This window comes from Ceratotherium simum, chromosome 5 (assembly GCF_057802395.1).
Source record: "Ceratotherium simum simum isolate JZ-2026a chromosome 5, ASM5780239v1, whole genome shotgun sequence".
In the NCBI taxonomy this organism is placed as follows: Eukaryota; Metazoa; Chordata; class Mammalia; order Perissodactyla; family Rhinocerotidae; genus Ceratotherium; species Ceratotherium simum.
Window position 1 is genome coordinate 86,581,644 of NC_141904.1, and position 18,954 is coordinate 86,600,597.

At 48.6% G+C, this 18,954-nt stretch overlaps 1 protein-coding gene across 5 annotated transcripts in view; it reads left to right on the forward strand.

The window, feature by feature from the left end:
• Positions 1-16,949, forward strand: part of LOC101395998 (mitochondrial mRNA pseudouridine synthase RPUSD3-like) — a 60,103-nt gene extending 43,154 nt beyond the window's left edge. For 3 of the 5 annotated variants that reach the window (XM_087431549.1, XM_087431551.1, XM_087431550.1), the window contains one exon: positions 298-11,539. In XM_087431549.1, the coding sequence (XP_087287675.1) occupies positions 298-489 (192 nt within the window). In that variant the 3' untranslated portion in view covers positions 490-11,539. Of the gene's footprint in view, positions 1-297; positions 11,540-16,777 lie in introns of those variants that run through there. The other 2 variants (XM_087431552.1, XM_087431553.1) reach the window with 2 other exon arrangements.
• Positions 16,950-18,954: the final 2,005 nt, after the last annotated feature.

Here is an 18,954-nt window from a genome sequence, read left to right on the forward strand (position 1 = left end):
GCAGTGGCATACATACTTGCACTCGGTCACATGGCCTCGCCAAACTGCAAGGGGGGCTGGGAAATGTAGTTTAGCTGTATGCCCAGGCGGAAACTGATGTGGTGAGCCCCTAGGCAGTCTCTGCCGTAGTGTGGGTGTGTGTGAGTGTATCCGTGTGCATGCGTAGCGAGGAAATGACTAACGACGATGGGCGTGGAAGGAGGGAAGAAGTACTTGCCTCACTGCCATTTTCCTTAGAGCTGGTACCTGCTGGTTAGAATCACCTGGCTGAACGCTGATCTGCCTCTCCCACCCCAGGTCCTTGACGAAGCCCTCCTCAGACGCCTCCGCCTGAGCCCCTCCCAGGCTGCCGAGCTGCCCTTGCACCTCCACCTGCATCGTCTCCACCTCCCCGGTGCCAGGCCCAGGGACGCCCCCATCGAGCTTCTGGCACCCCTGCCCCCTTATTTCTGCAGGACCCTGCAGTGCCTGGGACTTCGGCAGCAGTAGTCCTTCTGTTCTTGCCCTTCCTTCTTATCCCACTGGAGAGCAGTGGGGGCCGGGGGAGGATGGGCCTGTGGTCAGGCCTGAGGAGATGGAGGTCAGTGCTCCACATGCAGTAAGGCCGTGGCTTAAGATCCTGGGCTGTGTAGTCAGACAAATCTAAGATCAGGTCCTGGCTAGGCCACCTGCTGCGTGGCATTGGACAAATGACTTCACCTCTCTGGACTTGAGATGATTGGAGTAACTACCTCGTAGTATGGTTTTGAGGGTGTACTGAGAGGGTCCATGTTTATCATGGACCATGCTTTCTGCTGAGTTCAATGTGTGGGTGTTTTTATTTGGCTGTTTCTTTTTTTTAAAGATTTTATTTATTTTATTTTTTTTCCCCCCAAAGCCCCAGTGGATAGTTGTATGTCGTAGCTGCACATCCTTCTAGCTGCTGTATGCGGGACTCGGCCTCAGGATGAACGGAGAAGTGGTGCCTCAATGAGCACCCGGGATCCGAACCCGGGCCACCAGCATCGCAGCGCGCGCACTTAACCACCAAGCCACAGGGCCGGCCCTATTTGGCTGTTTCTGTCCCTATTCTAACTGGGAGGAAACGTTAGAGGTTTTTTTTTTATTTATTTATGGTAAAATACACCTAACAAAACTTACTATCTTAACCATTTTAAAGTGTACACTTCAGTGGCATGAAGTACATTCACATTGTTGTGCAGCCGTCGCCACCATCTGCGGAACTTTTTTCATCTTGCCCAGCTGACTCTGTACCCGTTAAACACTAGGTCCCCATGTGCCCTCCTCCCAGCCTGTAGGCGCCACCATTTTCCTTTGTATCTGTGAATTTGACTATTCTAGGTACGTCATATAAGCAAAGATGCTGTAGCTTTTACTTTAAAAATTTGTGAAGTATATCAAAACTACGAGTGCACAGAACCTCTCTGTGATTTAAAGAATACAGTCACGTGGCACATAATGACGTTTCAGTCAACCATGTATGTGCATATACGACGGTGGTCCCATAAGATTAGTGCCATAGAGCCTAGGTGTGTAGTAGGCTGTACCATCTAAAAAAAGTTTGTGTGGGTACACTCTATGATGTCCACACGATGACAAGATCACCAAATGATGCAGTTCTCAGAGTGTCTCCCCGTCGTTAAGCAGCACATGGCTGTAACTATAAGGTGACACCCATCTAACCACCTCTTGGGGCACGAGATAGAAATATCCCTCTCCTTCCTTGTAGAGCGGCAGTTCTCAACCCTGGCCCCATGTTAGAAGCCCCTACCCTATCCCCTCAGGAAGCTTAAAAAAAAATCCCTATGCCTCCCCACGATTCTGCACCCCAAAAATACTGGTTTAATCAGTCTGGGATGGATACCCTGGCATCAGTCTTTTTAAAAAGCTCCCAGAGGGTTTCTCCTGTTCAGTCTAGGTTGGGAACCACTGCCCTGATGTGGGAGAATGCTTTCCTTGCTTGTCTTTTGTGCTAAGTTTTACTCCATACATGTGCATCCCCAAAGAATATTTCATTTTGCCGTTTCTGCAGTTTCTGTGAATGGAATAGTGCTGTACGTATTCTTTTGTGACGCGCTCTCGCTCCACACTGTGAATTGCTCTGTGTTGTGTGGCGTGGAGTGTGCATTCAGGTGCTTGAATGTACCGGTTGATCCATTCCACCGTCTGTGGACAGGTCTTTAGCTGTTAGCACAGTGCTGCCGTGAACCTGCTTGTACGCGTTTCCTGGTTCAGTGATGCAAGAATTTCTGGGTCGGAGTTCGTTGTCTTCGCGTGGCTAGTGTATTAGTTTCCTAGGGCTGCTGGAACAAATTGCCACAACCCGAGTGGCTTAAAATAACAGAAAGTGGTTCTCTCACAGTCTGGAGGCCGGAAGTCAGAAATCTAGGTGTCGACAGGGCTGTGCTCGCTCTCAAGGCTCCAGGGGAGGATCCTTCCTTGCCTGCTCAGCTTCTGGTGGCTCCAGGCGTTCGTTGGCCTGCGGCTGCGTCACACCCATCTCTGCCTCCATCTTCACAAGGCCTCCTCTCCTCGTGTTTGTCCTCTTCTAACTCTTTCAAGGACAGCTGTCATGGGATTCTGGGCCCACCTGGATAAACCAGGACGATCTCATCTCAGGATCTTTTCCTTAATTACATCTGCGAAGACCCTTTTTCCAAATAAAGTCATACTCACAGGTAGACCTATTTTAGGGGGGAGGGTGCCATTCAACCCATTCAACTGAGAAATACTGAAGTTTTGAGATGGGTGTGGCTTGTTGGATGCTTCCTTTTTAGGTGACCTTGGCCCGTTGCTCAGCAAGGGACAGACCCACTCTCTTTGGAGAAGGGTTGCGGTTTAGGCAAGGTCCACCCTTCCCCCGTCTCATGTTGCAAATCTTGTGCCCATTAGAGGTGATTGTGCTGCCAGCTCCGCTCCTCCTCTGGCCTTGGAGGTTCGGGAGACTCCCAGTGGTCAGCAGTGCTGGCAGTGTGTCCCTGCCTTCTGCTCACTGCCACCTGATCTTGGGCAAGCCATGTCTCCTCATGTAGACTCAGTTTCCTCATCTGTAAAGTGAGGTTTATCCCCCCACCCAAAGATCAGAGATGCCAGCGAAGTCCCTGAACAGGAAGCCCGATGTTTGTCACTAGGTGGGAATTCTTGCTTTGTGGGGAGTGCTGGTGGCCTCTAGCTCTCATTCTGGACCTTGGGGTACAGGCCCCCAGCCTACCCTCTCTTCACCCTGCAGTAGAAATGGAGCCAAGGCTAGCATGCTTCACTTTCTCCTTTTTATTTGGTGCTGCATCCAGGATAGGGGCAGTGTGGGTTGAAGCCACGGCTTCTCTAGCCTGACATCCCCCATGCCCCTCCACCCCTGGTGTGCATTTCTAAGGAGCAGAGGTCTTGCTTGGGAGGCTCAGTGTCTTCATGAGGCAGCTTCCGCCTTGGGTTTGTCACAGAGTCTGGTCTTGAACTTGCCTTTGCGCTTGATCTTTGTATGGGTGCTAGGAATAGTTCCAGCTTCAAAGTGTAGAGGCCACAAGGTGCTTCCAGGATGGGGACCCACAACGGTGCTGGGGAGCCACAGCCTTGGTGTGAAAGGAGGGGAGAAGGAGAAGAGATGATCAGGAATCTGTCCAGGAAGGGGGTTCCGAGGGAAACAAGCCCTTCCCTTGGGGCTCCAGCCAGCCTGGGAGCTGCCCTCTGCCTGTGCCCTTCAGCCCTGATGCCAGGATTCAGCATGGCCTGCCAGTCACAGTTTGAGGCCCACCTTTCTTGGTTTCAAGTTGGATGTCAGCTTGAGCTCAGGGTCCGGTGGTGAGGAAATCCTACCCTTGGCAGTAGGTAGTGTTATGGAGGCCTTGCCGGTGGTCAACAGGGTCCTAGTGCCGACTGGCTTGCTGTGCTGCAGTTTGAGGCCCCGCCCCTGGGGGAAGGCAGCCGGGCCTTGGTGTGGAGGCTGGGGAAGTGGCAAGGGGCTGTGGGAGTGAGAGAGGCTGTGAGGGCCTGGGGAGGGCCCAAGGCTGGCCAGTTGTCCCTCCAGGTGTGTGTGGAGGGCAGGGAGTTAGGGGAGGTCATCAAATGCCAGTAAATCACGGAAGTCAAACAGCTGTGGTAGCCACAACGCATTGTCTTTGTCTTCGTCCTCTGCGGATGCAGAGCCCAGGCCTGGTGAGGCCCCTGTCCCTGCCCCATAGGCCCATACCAAAGCCTCAACCCTGAGACAGTGGAAACCATAGGAAAGGGACTCAGGAAGGGCAGCTTGTGGAAAGTGAGGGACTGCTCACCATCCTTGGTGGTGTCACTATTACCCACTACTGAGCTACCCAGATCCTTCTGCAGTGGTGGCAGGGTGGTCCCCAAGAGATGGATCTTCTCCACCCAACCCCTCCGGCACAAGAGGCTCCGGATCACTGGATAGTGGCCTTGGATCATAAAGATCTTCTTTTGCTGCAAGTTGAGAGAAGAATCCTTGTTCAGTAAATATTGCCTAAGTGCGTGACGTAGGGAATATTTACAGTCTCTGCCTTCCTTGGGGGAAGGCAGCTGGGCCTTGGTTTGGAGGCCCAGGAATTGTCATTTTTAGCGGGTTCTTCAGGAAATTCTTATAGCCACCCAGTTTGGGAACCCCTAGTCAGAGTCCTAACTCCAGAGGATGCGGGAGAAACAGCTGTGAGGGTCCATCTTTCCAAGATGGAATACAGGTCAGAAGTGACTCTCGCCGATAGAGCAGGGGAGACAGGAGCCTATCGAGACTGCTTTTGCAAGTTTGGCAACAGAAAGAAAGGAGCAAAGCGAGTGAAGGGGAGAGGGTAAAGTGATGTGGTTTGCAGGGATCAGAGTTTGAAGCCCTTCATTGGCCATGGCAGAGAACAGTTGGGTTTCATTTTAAAAGATAACAGTAGGGCCGGCCCTGTGGCGTAGCGGTTAAGTGCGCGCACTCTGCTGCTGGGGGCCCGGGTTTGGATCCCGGGCGCGCACCGACGCACCGCTTGTCAGGCCATGCTGTGGCGGTGTCCCACATAAGGTGGAGGAAGATCGGCACGGATGTTAGCTCAGGGCCAGTCTTCCTCGGCAAAAACAGGAGGGTGGCCATGGATGTAAGCTCAGGGCTGATCTTCCGTGCAAAAAAAAAAAAAGAGAGATGACAGTAAGCCATTGGAGGATTTTTTTAAAACTAATTTTGAAACAGTCTCAAACTAACCAAAGTTACAAGAGCAACACAAGACTTCCTGATTCACTTGAGGGTAAGTTGCCAGCCTGATGCCTGTCATTCTTGGATACTTCATTGGTCTTCCCTACAAACAAGGATGTTCTCCTATGTAATTACAACACATCCACCAAAATCGGGAAACATCCAGTGTTACATGACTACCCTTTAATCCCGAGACTCCATTCAGGTGTTTCCAGTTGTCCCAGTAATGTCCTTTAGAGCAAAAGGATCCGGGTCGGGATCAAGTGTTCTATTTCATTGTGCTTCTCTTTAGTCTCCTTCTGTCTGGAACACTTCATTAATTTTCCTTGACTTGAATGGCCTTGGCTGTTTTGAAGATTATAAACCAGTTGTTTTATTTCCTGTTCCTCCATTTGGAATTGTCTATCTCCTCGATTCAGGTTGTATATCTGGTAGGAAAAGGATAAAAATAGGTTGTCATTGCAAAATTGCATACAGTTTGGATTTGTCACATGACTGTTTAACTTTGACTATTTGAATAAGAAGGTGCAGTCAGGCTTCTCTATGTAAAGTTATTATTTCTCCCTTTGTGTTTAATATTTTCTAGAGAGGTGCTTTGTAATAAGTGAACATCTCATTGTGCATCTAACTTTCAACTTATTCATTTACTTATATCAAGAGGGACTCAAATATTCCTATTTTAATAGGATATAAGGATGGTAACAGATTATTTATTGACATTCACATTGTCACACAGACTTTGCCAGTGGGACTCCCTCCGGCCCGACTTCTGTGGCCTTTTGCCATGTCCCCCTCATTCTTTGAGTGCTTTCTGACTTTGGGCACAACAAGGTATTGCAGGTTCATCTTGTACTTTCCCTGCCCTAGCCCTTGATTTTGGTCATTTTTCTAAGGAGGTCTGCTTCATTTTAGTGGAGAAACGTATTCAGAAATGAAGATCTGGGAGCTAGGTGTGTGCATTGCTGTCGGTTCATTGCTGTTGCTGATCCCAGGCCTTTATTGAAGGATTTTAAGCAAAGAAATATGTACATTCTCTAGTGAATCCAAGCCAAAAAGTAAAGTGAGGGTTCTGCTATTCCGAGATAACTAATGATGTGGTTGTGAATGTCCTGAATCGTCTATCCTTATATGTAACTTACTTAAATGGGGTTATGCAGCATGTAGCTTGAACTTTTTTTTTTTAATAATTTTATTTTTTTATTTCTTTTTCCGCAAAGCCCCAGTAGATAGTTATATGTCATAGTTGCACATCCTTGTAGTTGCTGTATGTGGGACACGGCTTCAGCATGGCCAGAGAAGCGGTGCGTCGGGGCGTGCCGGGATCCGAACCCAGGCCGCCAGCAGTGGAGCGCGCGCACTTAACCGCTAAGCCACGGGGCCGGCCCTCAACTTTTATTCTGTGACATGCCATGGGTCTCTTTCCATGTTAATCAGCATCGTATAAAATTTAGTAAATGCACGTTATGGACCGTGTACTCTGCCAGGTGACTTACAGCATTTCTTGTAATCATAACCTTGAGCGAGTTGCTGCTGTTCCCATTTTCTAGAGGCAGAGGCCAACTTTATTCACTGGGATTTAAACCCAGACTGTCATCTCATACGCTTTAGCATTTAATCATTGTGAAGATTCTAAGTCTGTACTTGCCTTAACTTTATAGACGATGAAACTAGTTCAGAGAAAGGCGATAACTTGCTGCAATTCGGAATATTGAAGAAGAGGAGCTATTCTTCAAACCTAGGTCTGTTTAGCTCTAGAGTTGCACTAGCCAATGCAGTAGCTACTAGTTCTATGTGGCTACTGAACTCTTGAAATGTGTCTAGTTGAAACTGAGATGTGCTTAAGTCTAAAATACATGTAGGATTTTGAAGACTTACTGTGAAAAGAATGTAAAATCGTATCAATTTTTACCTCGATAATATGTTATCATATTTTAGATTGAATTAATTATATTACAAGGAATTTCACCTGTTTTTATTTTAATGTGGCTATTAGAAAATTTAAAATTACATCTTTGTAATAAAGAGCATCTATGAAAAACTCACAGCTAACATCATACTTAATGGTGAAATTCTGCAAGTTTTCCCCTAAGATCAGGGATAGATAAGGATATTTGCTCTTGCCACTTCTATTCAACATCGTATTGGAGGTTCTAGTCAGGGTGAACAGACAAGACAATAAAATAAAAGGCATCCTGATTGGAAAGGAAGAAGTAAAACTCTCTCTATTTGTAGATGACATGATCTTGTACACAGAAAGCCCTAAGGAATACACACACACACACACACACACAACACACGCACACACATACGCACAGCCCCCACAGAATTAGAGCTAATAAATGAGTTCAGCAAGGTTGCAAGATATAAGATCAATATACAAATATCAATTGTATTTCTATACACTGTCAGTGAACCACCTGAAAATGAAATGAAAACAATTCCATTGATAATAGCATCAATAAGAATAAAACACTTAAGACTAAATTTAACAAAAATGTAAGACATAGATTGAAAATTAACATTGTCAGAATAGGTTAGAGTGAAGACCTGAAGAAGACCTAAATAATGGAAAGACAGATGTGCTCAGGGTGCGGGTCACAGTTTGAGCCCCACCTTTCTTGGTTTCAGGATGTTGGATGCCAGCTTGAGCTCAGGGTCCCGTGGTAAGGAAATCCTACCCTTGGTGGTAGGTAGTGTTATGGAGGCCTTGCCGGTGGTCAACAGGGTCCTAGTGCCGACTGGCTTGCTGTACTGCAGTCTGAGGTTCTGCCGCTGGGCGCGGAGCACATTGGGGGATGGCAGCCAGGCCTGGGTGTGGAGGCTGGGGAAGTGGCAAGGGGCTGTGGGAGCAAGAGAGGCTGTGAGGAGGGCCCAGGGCAGGCCGGTTGCCCCTCCGGTGTGTGTGGAGGGCAGGGAGGTGGGGGTAAGGGCAGGGGCGTGTGAGGGCAGATGGAGCCCTCCCCGTTCCTCCTCCAGAGGCTGTGTGAAGAACACAGGGTTTGGAGTCCAACAGACCTGGGTCTGCATCCCAGCTCAGCCCCTTCTGAGCTGTGCAACCTCAGGCAGCTTCCTTAAACTTCCTGATTCCTTGGGTGGAAAATGGGGATAATGGCACCTGCCTCGCTAGGCTGTGAGGACTAAAGGAGCTGCTCAGGTGGCAACGCAGTGTAAACTGTTAAGTGCTGTACAGTATTCCTTCCCCCCCCCAGGTGACTTTGCGTGCAGGCAAGGTCAGAATACCGTGGCAGGAAAGGCTTGGGCTCTGGAGAGAGATGGGCCAGGGATTGAGTCTTGGCATCTTTGAAACAAGTACAACTGCCTCTCCAAAGGTGGCTCCTTTGGAGGGGACAGTACTTGTTTCGTGTATTTTTAAAAAATACTTTCTAACTGGTGGCCTTTACTTGCTACTGGTGGTTCTTTGGCGGGGCTGTGGGTGAGGGGCAAATCCAGGTGGTTAGGAGGGGCTTGGAGAGCAGGAAGAAGTTGTCTTGGGCCTGTGGGGTGTTTGCGGGAAATGGTCTTACCCAGGGCCTGGGGGTTCTTCAGACTCAGGGCCAATCTGTTCAAGGGGTGGGGCTGCCTGTCCCCACTAGCAAAGGTCATGGTGAAAATGCAGCCCATCCTGGTGCTGCCAGGGTGGGGGTTTCCACTTCTGGAGATGGGGCTTTTCGCCTTGCCTTTCTTCCCCTTTCTGGGGGCCGAGGTGGTGGCAGTGGAGTCTGGCTTCGCAGTGTGCCCCAGGCTCCTGTCCCAAGCAACCTTCCTGGGAGCTGTAAGGGTCCCCACGTCCTTGCCTTCCCCAGAGCCTTGCTGGGTCAGCGGGTGAGGAGCTGGGCGGAGGCGTATCTGCTGGTGACACATCTCCAGGGGCTTCTTGATGGCCAAGCCCTTTACTAGGAGCTGGGTACCCACCTACTGGGGCACCTACGTGGCGGGCTGTGGGGAAGAAGAGGAGACAGGCCTGTTCAGACAGTGGTGCTGGAATCCTAGGCCCAGAAGGACTCAGGGCAGAGATGGACGGAATGAATTTCTGGGGCTGATCAACGGGAAGCCCGCCTCTGTCCTCTCAGGGGTCGGGTGCTGGAGGCCTGAATCAGACCTAGAGAGTCACAGAACCCGCGGAGTTAGTAACCCAGAGGAGTGCGGGGGGCTGAGCCATGCTCTCTGGCTTTAGCTTGTGGTTACCTTTGTCTTTTCTCTGTCTGCTCTCCACGGTGCACCGGGAGTTCGTCAGGGTCAGGCTGCCTGAGTCATCCGTTGGCCCATCATGGGACACCAAGCACACGCTGGACATTCAACAGATGTTTAAGGAGTCAGTGTCTCCTTAAACGGGAGGGACCCCAACCCTTTCCCCAGAACTTCCTCACTGAAGTATTTGTTTATACCTTTCTTCTGGCTCTTGGACTTCCTTTAGCAATTTGTGTGTCTGTTTCCTCACTCTGCTCATTCCCTTCTCAAATCCTTTGCCCTGATGTTTCCTTTGCCTTGAATATTCCCCCAGGGCTTCCAAAGACTGGCTCCCAGTCCCAGGCAGAATGCTATAGACTGAATGTTTGTGTCTCCAGCAATTCAAGTGTTGAAACCTAATCCCCAGTGTGATGGTGTTTGGAGGTGGGGCTTTTGGGAGGTGGAATTAGTGTCTTTATAAAGGAGACCTCTCGTCCCTCCACCACGTGAGGACCCAGAGAGGAGACGGCTGTCTGGGAACCAGGGAGTGGACCCTCACTACACGCCAAACCTACCAGCGCCTTGATCTTGGGCTTGCCAGGCTCCAGAATTGTGAGAAATAAATTTCTGTTGTTTAGAAACCACCAGCCTATGATATTCTGTTAGAGCAGCCCAAATGGACTGAGATGCTCCAGGACTGCAAAAGACTGGCTTCTCACCAGTCAGGACTTGGCTGAAAGCTCACCTCCTCTCAAGCCTTCTCTACGCCCACAGGCTGATCTAGCTCCCCAGCCATTTGCTGTCATATCACTTTGTTTTGTTTTCTTTCCAAACATCATCATCTGAAATTATCTTGTTTATCTGCATGTGTGTGCATAGTCTGAGATCCCCCCTACCCCAGGAATGTCAGCTCCTTGAAGTATGGGCCAAGGCCGTCTTGTTTCCTGCTGTATTCTTAGCCCCTGGGAGAGCTGGCACATAGTAAGTGCCTAATTTGCTGAATGAATGAATGACGGTTGCCTGGGAGCTCCTCCAGGGAAGGATTTAGATCTTAATAATAATAATAGCTATTTATTGAGCCTGAAGGATGCAGTAAGCTGTATAGCAAGTACATTTCATGATTATCTCATTTCGTGATAACCCAGTGGGGTAGGAGCTGTTTGTAATCCCCATCTGTTGGATGCAAGTGAAGTTTAGAGGAGTTACATCACACAGCTAATGCTAGACTGCTGGTTTTCGAAGTGGAGTCCCCAAGTAGCCTCAGCATCAGTATCACCTAGGAACCTTTAGAAATATACTTTCTTAGGCTCCACCCCAGACTGAGACTCGAGTGGGGCCCTGCAATGTGATTTTATTTTTTTTTTTTTTGTGAGGAAGATCAGCACGGAGCTAACATCTGATGCCAATCCTCCTCTTTTTGCTGAGGAAGAGTGGCCCTGAGCTAACATCCGTGTCCATCTTCCTCTACTTTATATGGGATGCCGCCAGAGCATGGCTTGACAAGCGGTGTGTCGGTGCGCACCTGGGATCCGACCCGGGAACCCCTGGCCGCTCATGCAGTGGAGCATGAGCACTTAACCTCTTGCACCACCAGGCCGGCCCCTGCAATCTGAGTTTTAACAAGCCCCTCTGGCGATCCTGATGCATTGGTATGACAAACCCTTTTAGTGCTAAAAGGAAAATGAACTCTTCTTTAAAAAGCAGCTTTATTGAGATATAATTCACATAGGATACAATCCACCCACTCAAGTGTATAATTCAGTGGTTTATACCCTATTTACAGGGTTGTGCAGCCATCACCAAAACAGACTGTGATTGAATCAATAGATAGAACACTGTTGTCTCCCCTAAAAGAAACCCTGTAACCATTCGCAGTCACTCCCACTCACCTCCCACTCCCCACCCCTGGCTCTAAGCAACCACTAATTTATTTTCCGTTGTTATAGTTTTGCCTATTTTGGACATTTCATACAAGTGGAATAATACAAGTACTATGTGATCTTTTGTAACTGGCTTCTTTCACTTTGCATGTTTTCTAAGAGCATCTGTATAGTAGCATGTATCTCTTTTACGGACAAATAATAGTCCATTTATGGATATGCCACACTGTTTTATCCATTCATCAGTTGATGAACATTTGGGTTGTTTCTACCTTTTGGCTGTTATGAATAAAGCTATGAACATTGTGTAAAAGTTTTTGTTTGGACATATGTTTTCATTTCTCTTGGAGAGGTATGTATATATCTAGGAGTAGAATTGCTGGGTCATAAATCTTACACTCTTAACCACTACAAATTTCAGCTGGTCTTAGTCTCTGCTATTATTAAATAATTATATTATCAAGAACACCAGTATTCACTTCTATTATGGGTCTCGGTTGCAAAGCCCTTGACTTTTATTGTACGAATCCTCACCTCAGTCCTTTAACATTTTGGGGAAGAGGGAGAATCCCCCTCTGCCCTTTCCCTTAAGGTTCTTCTGGCGGCCAAATAATTAAAAAGACAGGTTAGCAGGAGAAAATAATACCAAGTTTAATAACATGTATACATGGGAGAAACCAGGGAAACTGGGTTTCTCAACACAATAGCAGAGATTGTCATCTTAAATACCATCTTCAGCTAAAGACAAAGGAGGGTGTTGGGGGGGGGAGTCAGTTACGGGAGATTACCAGAAAAGCACAGTAAACAAGAGTAAGGTTATTGTGCAGGTTTAAGGCCTCACCTTCCACATTGATAAGTTTTTAGAGATGAGATCATCCCCCCTCCTCCCAGCACAGAGACAGAGATACCTTTACAAATGGAGATTTCCCTTATAAATGTAAATGTTTGTCTGGCAACTCCCAGCAGGGCCACCCAGAGAATGTGGCCTGGAAGAGACAGAATTTTGATAAGAGGGGCTTGGTGCCTTTCCTATTGTAGCATCTGTTTTACATTATATTACAGCCATCAGATAGTAACTCCTTCCTGGAACAGATCTTTTATGTTAAGTTTTTTAGGCAGTTTGGGAGGGGAAACTCAAATGTTCTTCCCAAGTTTTCTGAGTCTTTATTGTCTTCAGCTCGAAATAATCCACATACCAGAGTGGTGCATCGTGGGGTGGCCTGCCCTGAGCACCATCAAACACAAGAGTCATTATCCCTTTGTCCAGGCGAGAGAACCTGGAGTCAGGGAGGCAGGGCAACTTGTCTGCCCTCAGACAGCTAACATGGGGTGGAGCAGGGACCACTGCCACATCTGCCTGTTTTCTGTGCCCTCTGTTCCTGATGTCATGTCCTGGGCCGTACCCTGTCCCAGAGCTTTTGAAGTACACTCCTCCCCTCCTTTGCAGGCCTTTTCTGGAAGTGCGGCTGGCTTGAAATCCCAAGGGTGAGAGAGAGCTGCACACCCTCTGTCTGTGCTCTTTTCCCCAGATGGGGCTGAAGTCCAGGGGAGGGGCTTCCCTGGGAGCTGGAAATATAGCAGAGGGAGGCTGGCCTGAGTGAGCATGCAGTATCAGAAGGAGGTGAGGAGGCTGTGAGGGGGAGGGAAGGAGTCTTTTGTCCTGGGGGTTTGTTGCCTCCTAGAGAGAGGGTCATGTGGGGGTTGGCCGAGTTTTGCTGCAGATGGGGAGTGAGGAGTGAGGCCTAAGCAAGTGGACTTGAGTGGTGCTGCAGGAGGGAGAGGGCTTTCAGAGACAGGGCCAGGCTGGAAGGGGAGAGTGGTTTTCCCTGACTGGGGAGGGGCCTTGTGTTCCATGGCCGCCCCTTGAGCCCCTTGCTTGGTGCCAGGCCCTCTCTCTACTGGGAGCAGGGAGAACGTCTCAGGGCGAGGCACCCTTTTCCTTGGTTTTCTAAGTTTGACTGTGAGGTGTCTGGGTGTGGTAGTCTTCATATTTATTCTGTTAGGGGTTTACTTGAATCTTGAGCTTCTTGAATCTGTAAATTCGTGTCTTTTACCAAACTTGAGAAGTCTTCTGCCATTATTTTAGAGAAAAAAAAAGTGCTCCAATTTCTGTCCTTTTCTCCTGATATTCCAATTACATGCATTTTAAGGCTTTCAGTATTATCCTCAATGTCCCTGAGTCTCTGTTCTTTTTTTTTTTGTGTGTGAGGAAAATTGGCTCTGAGCTAACATCTGTTGCCAATCCTCCTCTTTTTGCTGAGGACGATTAGCCCTGAGCTAACATCTGTGCCCATCTTCCTCTACTTTGTATGTGGGACACCGCCACACATGGCTTGATGAGCGGTGCATAGGTCCACACCCAGGATTCGAACCTGCGAACCCCGGGCCGCCAAAGCAGAGCACGTAAACTCAACCACTATGCAACTGGGCCGGCCCCCTCTGTTCTTTCTTTGTCGTTCAAATGTTTTCTCTTCTCAGATTGGATAACTTGTGTGGATCTATCTCCAAGTTCATTGACTTCATTCTGTCATCTCCATTCTGGTATTTTGCTAATTCTGTGAAATTTTTTTATTTCAAATATATATTTTTAGTTCTAGAATTTCCATTTAGTTCTTTTTATAGTTTCTGTTTCCCTGCTGAGGCTTCCTATTTTTTCATTCATTACAAGTATGTTTTCCTTTGCCTCATTGAGTAGGGTTAAATTAGCTGCTTTATTTTTTTTTTAATTTTTTTTTGTGTGTGAGGAGATGAGCCCTGTGCTAACATCTGCCAATCCTCCTCTTTTTTTTTGCTGAGGAAGACTGGCCCTAGGCTAACATCCGTGCCCATCTTCCTCCACTTTACATGGGACGCTGCCACAGCATGGCTTGCCAAGCAGTGCATCGGTGCGCGCCCGGGATCCGAACCGGCGAACCCCGGGCCGCTGCAGCAGAGTGTGTGCACTTAACCGCTTGCGCCACCGGACTGGCCCCTAAATTAGCTGGTTTAAATTCCTTGTCTGATAATTTCAACATGTGGAACATATCAGACAGGATTGGGTATCAGTTGCTTTGAGAACGGCTCATGCCTCACTGGTTCTTCACATGTTGAGTAGTTTTGGATTGCTGACATTGTGACTGTTAGGTTGTGGAGTTTCTGATTTCTGATGTATTTCTGTGAAGAGTGTTGATGTTTTTGTTTTAACAGGCAATGGGCTTGGTTAGATTCACACCACATCTTAGTCTCGCCTGCAGTGGGCAGCAGCTCCAATCTCAGTTCCAGTGTTTTGTTTTCTTAGCTGTAAGCTGTCTTGCCTTTGCCCTGCTCGTGCATGGTTCAGGATTGGGCAGAGATGTGGACAGTTTACAGATAGAATCTGGAGCTCTATTTCTCTGGCTCTGTCCCTTCTGGAATTCTCTCCTTCCTTTTCTGTAACTAGAGTTGCCCTAGGTTCTGTCCTTCAGTTCTTTGAGCTAGAAAGATGGTGGTGTTTTGGCCGTGACTGTAGCCTGCCTTCAGACTACAGCTGCAAACTGGGAACTCGTCCCATGCTGGTCCTTTCTTTTAAGTTTTGACTTTTCAAAATGTGTCTGCCTTTGTTACTCTTCAGAGCCATTGGGTTGCTTTTTTCAAGTTCTGTGGGAGAGTCAGCCTGTTAGGAGCTGACTCAGCTATGTTGGAAGCATAACTAGCTGGTTAGTTTTTAAGCTGAGGGCTGGCGTACTCGGTCCAGCATTTGTGTGGAAGGTCAACTAGAGAGGGAAAGATCAGTGGGTGGGCTAGTAGAAAGACTAGTTAGGGAGTTACTAGCCAGACCTCACGTGATGAAGGGTAGTAACAATATTTTTTAAAGGAGCCTTTTCAGGAAAAGAATTCGATGGCATTCAGGCATGGGCTATAGTGGATAAATGAGAGGAGGAGGGAATTATAGATGACTCCTCAATGGAGTGTGTCTGGATAGAAATAGAGAAGTTTCTGAGAGGGTCAGAGATCAATGTGGTTTTAGACATGCTGCTTGGGCACAGTGGCCATATCTCTCTGGGCTGTTGTGACATAATCCTCACGTAGGATGAGAGATTGAGATGATGGATATATGTGACTGGGCTGGCTCATGAGCTTCTGAGACAACGAGCAGTGACTGAGTTTCTAGAGCACCGATATTTTGGGCAGTGGGGAGAGGAAGAGAACCCAGCCATGGAGTAGGGATAATAAAAAACAGCTGCACCATGCTAAGCCCTTGTCATGATTTATGCCATAAAATCTGCTCAGCACCCTAAGAGAAGGATTCTGTACTTGTCCCCAGGCCCAGAGAAGCTAACTGACTTGCCTAACATTGCCCAACTGATAAGTGGCAACGCTAGCATTTGAACCCTGTCCAACCACAGGACTTGAGCTCCCAACCTCTATACTACACTCTCTAGAAGGAGAACTGGAGAGGGTAGGGTTTCTCTTAAGTGAGCGTGATCTACAAGTTGTGAAGATGTCAAAAACCTTGGCAAGAAGACAGTTATGGATCACATGTTTTCAGGGTGCTGGAGGGGACAAGCATCCAGACCGTCGAGTATGAGGAAAGGGCTCAGGGGTGAGGAAGTTGAGTGTTGATCTTTGGGCCAGCAAGAAGGAAATGGAAAGAGCGGAATGGAGCGTGTCTTCTTAGTTCAGAGGAGTCCCCAGGTGCATCTATGTTCAGGGACTTTGAAGACAGAAGGAAGAATTGCCACGCAGCAGTGTAGGGCTGTAGACTCCTAGGCCCTTGGGTAGGGCCACTGCATAAATAACTCTCTACACACATGAACCGTCCAGGGGCCTTACGTGTGAGTTGCTCTGCCATGTCCTGACAATATCTGCTCATGTTTGGTATGGGCCTTTATGGCTCGAAGCCACTTCCATAATCTTGATCTCTTTTGAACCTAATACTAGCCTTTCAACTACTTCCTACTGAAGAACTTGAGCTTCAGAGAGTCTCAATGGCTTGCTAACAGGAGGCAGAACTGGGAGTCACCCCTAGACCACACAGTTCTCAGTACAGAGAGAGTTGCTACAAGGGCATCTCACCCTCCCCGTGTTCCTATCTGGGGCTGCTACATAGGACATCCCCACCCTTTTGGAAGTGGTAAGAAAAGGTGGCTCCTTTGGTTCCTCCTCAGGGGAAGACGAGCCACTATTTGGTGACTGTAGGGGAGGGGCCTGAACAAGTGTGGCTTGGCCCCCGCTGGGTTCCCTTTTGCCACCTGCCCACCCCTCTGCAGAGGGGTGTGTTCTGGAACCCCCTGCCGTGTGGTCAGCTTCCCAAGGCAGCTCTGCATGCTGTAGAGCAAGGCTCGTAGTCAGACCTGGTGCCTGGGTAGACACGTCATCTGATTCAGGGATGGTGCTGGCTTCTGACCCAGATTGCCTCCCCATCCAGCTCTCGCAGAACTGAAGCTGATTCACCTTCCACACGCCTGGGTCTCTTGCACAGTTGGTTCCTAGCTTGGGATGGAAAGAGAAGAGGCTAGGGTAAGAAGGCATCAGTTACTTTTTTCTGCTAATCCCCCAAAGAAAGGCTGGAATTCTTCTGTTTTCTCCATGAAAGCTAAATTCCAACATAAGAAGTGGAAAGCCAAGCCCTGCAGGTGAATGAGCAAATGAAGCTAACGGTGCTGGGGCAGGACTCCATCGTGGTCACCTTCACCTCCATGAAACAAACAGTTAGAGTAACTGTGTCGGCCAACGGCTGTCCACATGGGATACCACATTATAAAAAGGTAAGGCGAGCAGGTCAGGCGCCCAGGCCTGAGCCCCAGGCATCTCGTCGTCGGTTTCCACTCCACGTCTCAATGCCTTTGCTCCTCTTACCTTCCCACCCCGTGCAAGGCCCTGCCTCTTTCTCTGCCTAGTGGACTCTTACTCATCATTCACCGTCTGACCTTAGCACCACCTTCTCTGTGAAACTTCTATCCATGAGTAGTCTTTAAGTTGTGCCAGAATCCAGTGCAGACTGGCTTAAGCATGAAAAGAGTCTGTATTGGCTCAGTACACTGAAAAGTCTGTTGATAGGCAGCTTCAGGCATGGCTGGATCCAGGCCCTCAAATGATTCCATCAGATCTTCCCATCTCTTGGCTCTGCTTTCCTCTTTGTTGGCTTCATTCTCAGGGAGTTTCTCTCCTTAGGGTGACAAGATGGTCACGAGCATCTCTGAGATCATTATTCTACCAGCTTTGGTTTCCCCAGGAGAAGGAGGGCTTCTCTTTCCTGAGTGTTCCAGTAGAAGTACCAACACCAACATGATTGACTCTATTGGCTGCCCATGCTTGAAATGTTTCCTGTAGCCAGGAGTGTGTGTTGCTCTCAGTGGTGAGGCTGAGTGTCATGTCCTTCCTGGAAACCAGCAGGTACAATCAGCCCCAGGTGTACCAGCTGGGCAAAGGATGAGGCAGGAGTGTTTTCCCAAAGGAAAATCATAGTGCTGTTATCAGAAGAGGGAGAGATGATACTGGACAGAATAACTACCAATGGGTGTTGATGACCCTCCCACCACCCCCTTTCCCATCCCAGGTAGAGGCCACCTCTCCCTCTGCTCGGCCCTCGCAGCCATGACTCACCTCTGTTCTAGCACTCATTTACTTACAAGCCAGTCTTCTCCACCAAATTGGGAATTCCCTGTGATTCCTACTGATGTCTGTTGTCCCAGGCCCAGCATAAAGACTGCTTCTAATTAAGTCCTTACTAAATGTTTGTTGGGTGGGTGAGAAAACTGGGGACTGGGAACTCAGTTCTTCCATTCACGAGATCCTGCTGTGTGCCTGGTGTCAAGTCAACATCGTGGAGAGAGATGGAGAGGATGAAGGGGACACAGTCCCTGATCCTCGAGGAGTTTATAGTCTAGAAGAGAGCAGTTGACATACACCATGACCCTGGGGTGACCAAGGCCTCATGGATGGAGTAGGCCACTTGCATGGCACACAGGGCGCTTAGCTGGGATTGGCTCACTCTGGAAGGCTCCATGAAAGAGGAGCAGGGGGACCACACCTTCCGGTTTGCCCGGGGCCTGTCCTGGTGTATAGCTGTCAGCCTGGAGGAATTGTGAACAGCACCCCCTTTTGCTCTCCAAAGTGTCCTGGTTTCGATGATCAGTTATATGGTCGTCCTGAGCAAGAGGCTCTCGTGCCGAGGGAGCATTTGCCGCCACATGCCACAGGCTCACAGACGCACAGAGCTCCCCTAAGGAGCAGCCAGCTCGCACTTTACAGAGGGACACGGGCGACAGGCATTGTTAGGGATCCGAGTTATCTGAACAAGAACAGAGAACGCCTTTGTTTCTCCTGGAGGAAAGCGTTGCACCTGTTTTTTCCACCGCATTTTCATTTCGGCAGCATTTCGACTTCATTAATTCATTAATTAATTCAGTAAACGTGTATTAGCACCTGCACTGTGCCGAGATGGCTGCTGGGGGTGTAGAAATGAAAGACGTCTCTCCCTATAGTCTCTGAAATACTCTGAGTCTCGTGGAAGGGGCAAAAGCATCAGCACCAGTTGTAATCCAGCTAGATTGGTGTGGTGCACCAGAGAGGCCACCGTGGGGGCTGCTGGGCTACAGGGACAGAGAGTGTTTGTGAAAGGGGTCTCTTAGGAGCACCCAGGACACCCAGATGCCTTGACGTCAGCCTGCACTCACTCATTACTTCAAAGAGCAAAATCATCCCAGGATTTTGAGTCCATCTGGGCTGAGCTGAATGATCACACTTCTTGGTGAGTCCATCCTGTCCATT